Here is a 3,358-nt window from a genome sequence, read left to right as displayed (position 1 = left end):
ACATACAAATAGTGACTTTTTACTTTCTTAGGAGCTGTAAGAAATAACCGGTTTATCTTTTGAATGTCTGTAATTTCATTATACAAGTAAGCAAACGCTAATCTCGGGGGAAAAAAAAAAGGATATAGAGATAGCTTTGCCGGGGACTTTCTGTGACTTGTCGGCGTGGTTGCCTACATAAAGATTCATAAAATTAATAAAAAAAATGTGCACAGTCTTCGGGAATTTTAAACAAAGAATAAAGCGAGAAATTAATTTAACATTATTCCCCTTGCAAATTACGAGCTTGATAATATTCCCTTTCTTAATGTATTAATATCAATTCCCCTTCTTTTTCTTTCTTAATAATAAGACACAGCGCGCCCAGAGTTTACATAGGAACACAACAGAATCTGAAAGCTCAGAGCAAAGTTCTGTTCATCAACATATCTTTCTTCCACTGTTAAATTCTGTTTCTTCAATCTCCGTTTCACACACGCTCTCTCTCTCTTTCTTGTTCTTCTTCTTTGCCCGTTTCGTGGTTTCCGATAATCATTTCCCTAGCCGAGGTTTGATGTCTGTGCCACAGGAGCAGGACTATGTGGGCTTGACAGAGCTTCCTTCAATGGAAAAAGGCTCAGACAAGTTTTCTCAGAGAAGCAATAGTGGCTTGAACCTCAAGGCCACTGAGCTACGACTCGGACTGCCTGGGTCCGAGTCACCGGAGAGGGATGGTGCCGGCGCCGGAAAGAGTGCAGCGGTCTGTGGGGCCAAGAGGGGTTTCTCAGACACCATTAATGGTGGTTCTGGAAAGTGGGCTATGTCAGGGAATGGAGGATCTGAGGCAGGTTTGGGTAAAGATGGTGGCTTGTTTTCTCCTCGAGGTGGCACTAACCCACAAACATGTTTAGGTGCTTCCCTTGCCAAAGATGGCATCCCAAGCTCACCAAAGCCATTGTTGCATGAGAAGAAGCCCCAGATATCTGCTGTTCCTCAGAAGTAATATTACAATCTTTCTTTGATTTTTCACTTTTGTTCTTTTGCTTTACTGTTGCGTTTTATCACTGTTTTGTCCATGTTGCTTGTTGATGTTTCTGCGAATTCTTTATAATATGTTGGATGCTGCACAAAACTCCATGGAAAATGAAGAGAGAAAATCTTTCCATTGGAAATTTTGATCAATCTCTTGTTTATGCTGTTGCTAAATTTCTTGTTCTGGTAGCTCTTGATATAAGAAAATCTGCTCTTAGTTTAAAGTAATTTTGAGGATACTACTTTTCTGTTAATCATTCATGGGGTGGTTTTTCTCTTGTTTCATCCGTTTTCTCTATATGATTTCTTGTTGTATATGTTTCCGGATTGAACCCCTGCAAATTTTCTTCTGATGCTTTCATGTATTTCCCTTATGCTGTGTGAGTTCTATGACTCTGACTCAAGCACAAGGATACGCATCCGTTTTTAGCTAGATCACTTCGCTATTGAATTATAATCTTTGCCTCCAGTCAGAGAAGTTGTGTCTTTGCTTAGGCCCGCTATAATTAAAGTTTGGTGCGCTCTTCTTATGTGAATCAGGGAACAAGTTGTGGGATGGCCACCAATCAGATCTTTCAGGAAGAACTCGATGGCCTCTAATCCTCAAAAGAACGATGATGATGCAGAAGCCAAGTCTGGATGTCTTTATGTAAAAGTAAGCATGGATGGTGCCCCCTACTTGAGGAAAGTGGATCTCAAAAACTTTGGCAGTTACCAGCAACTTTCTTCAGCACTTGAAAAGATGTTCAGATGTTTTACAATCAGTGAGTTTCCGTCCACTTGCAACTCATTCTTTACCTTTAACTGTAGTTTCTTCATCATCTTTTTTGAGATCATGTGAAAAATTTGAACTATGCACGGTAATGAATCAGGATCAACAGTCTCTAAAGGCTAATACTTTGGAGCCATGGATGAAAAGCAACGAATAGTCTTCTACCTAATGAAAAAAACATAATATACCCATTTAAACTTTGATAGTAGAGATTTTTCCATCTTTGTGACGCGAGTTACGGCCCAATTTTAGTCTAGTCCACTGAGATTTTGCGCGTTTTGAAGATTCTGATGTTTTAATCCATGACATGTTCAGGTCAATGTGGATCTCACGGAATTTCAAGTCATGATAATTTGAGTGAAAGTAGGTTGAAGGATCTGCTTCATGGCTCAGAATATGTGCTTACCTATGAAGACAAGGATGGTGATTGGATGCTAGTTGGTGATGTGCCTTGGGAGTAAGTGCCATCCATGTTTCATAATGTCTGAATTATGGTTTCTGGTTAGATTGTCGGAAGAATGTCAATTTGAATCTGTTCCATGTTTCACCGCGTATATTATCAGCTGTTTGTTTAGTGGTTTTAAGACAATGACTCTGCTGCCCATGTATTAACTTCAGACTTTGCTCTCGTTCCTGCATGAACAAAAAACAAGTGATTACGTGCGTTCATCTTTCTGATATTATCCCTTTGTTCTTGTGTCAGGATGTTCACTGCCTCTTGCAAGAGATTGAGGATCATGAAGAGTTCTGAAGCGATTGGCCTAGGTAACCTTATCTTCTACTTCTATCATCTAATTTTTGAAATTTGAAAGAAACATATATATTTTTCAGCAAGACTGGTTTACTTACATACATCTCATTTGTTGCAGCACCAAGAGCAATGGAAAAGTGCAAAAGCCGAAACTAGGGCATGCTGCAACTGATACACATATTTGAGCACATATACACAAGAGGTGGCTTTCTTCCTTGTTTATGTAAAATTACCGTCCTAGTAATGAGAAATTTGAGTGTACTACTAGACTTGTTAGTGGACAAGACATGATGTAGAGGGGTTTGAGGTTTCTAACGTTTGTTGAATCTTCCTTCTCTCTGACTTCTTAAGGCTAAAGGGTTTATGTTTGTATGTAAATTTCATATTTGATTCAGTAACTTGTTGTCTCCCTGCTTACTCCTGTAAAAGCAAATAGTGTATGTATGTAAGTGAGCATTTTGTTATCTATAGAATGAACAGAAGATCAATCAAACCAAGTCGATGAGCATCCACTTGTGGATACGATTAACAGGGCACACAAATAATTGTGTGGATGATGATCCGATATGATTGAAGCGAAAGAAGAAGATAGGGTTTGTGAGATGTGAATCGGATGTGTCTGGTAATGGAGACTGTGTTATCCTTGACGCCTTTTTCTGGTAACAGTTGACAAATACGAGGATGGATTGGTGGTTAGGGGACATGTCTTGTCGTGGCAAATGTGGTTTCTTCTTCATCTTCATCTTCTTCTTCCTCCTCCTCCTCACATAAGTTAAGATCAATCACATGGCTCACTTGAGCTGACTGATCATCAAATGCCTCTG

At 39.4% G+C, this 3,358-nt stretch overlaps 1 protein-coding gene across 1 annotated transcript; it reads left to right on the top strand.

Annotated features, from left to right (window-relative positions):
- The first annotated feature begins 356 nt into the window (after positions 1-356).
- Positions 357-3,022, top strand: LOC114763150 (auxin-responsive protein IAA27). Its single transcript, XM_028952762.1, has 5 exons — positions 357-978; positions 1,552-1,775; positions 2,099-2,240; positions 2,487-2,548; positions 2,653-3,022. Exons 1-5 carry the CDS (start codon positions 554-556, stop codon positions 2,688-2,690), a joined length of 891 nt encoding a protein of 296 aa, XP_028808595.1. The 5' UTR covers positions 357-553; the 3' UTR covers positions 2,691-3,022.
- The last annotated feature ends 336 nt before the right edge of the window (positions 3,023-3,358 follow it).

The sequence above is a fragment of the Neltuma alba genome, unplaced genomic scaffold (genome assembly GCF_004799145.2).
Source record: "Neltuma alba isolate B1F8T4 unplaced genomic scaffold, ASM479914v2 tig00001760_pilon, whole genome shotgun sequence".
Taxonomy (NCBI): domain Eukaryota; kingdom Viridiplantae; phylum Streptophyta; class Magnoliopsida; order Fabales; family Fabaceae; genus Neltuma; species Neltuma alba.
The sequence above is the reverse complement of the archived record's forward strand: the minus strand, read 5'-3'. Positions and strand labels throughout refer to the sequence as shown.

Coding starts and splice junctions, on each gene's coding strand:
- LOC114763150 (XM_028952762.1), top strand. CDS start 554: ATGTCTGTGCCACAGGAGCAGGACTATGTGGGCTTGACAGAGCTTCCT. Junction 979..1,551: donor ATATCTGCTGTTCCTCAGAA/GTAATATTACAA, acceptor TATGTGAATCAG/GGAACAAGTTGTGGGATGGC. Junction 1,776..2,098: donor GTTCAGATGTTTTACAATCA/GTGAGTTTCCGT, acceptor TGACATGTTCAG/GTCAATGTGGATCTCACGGA.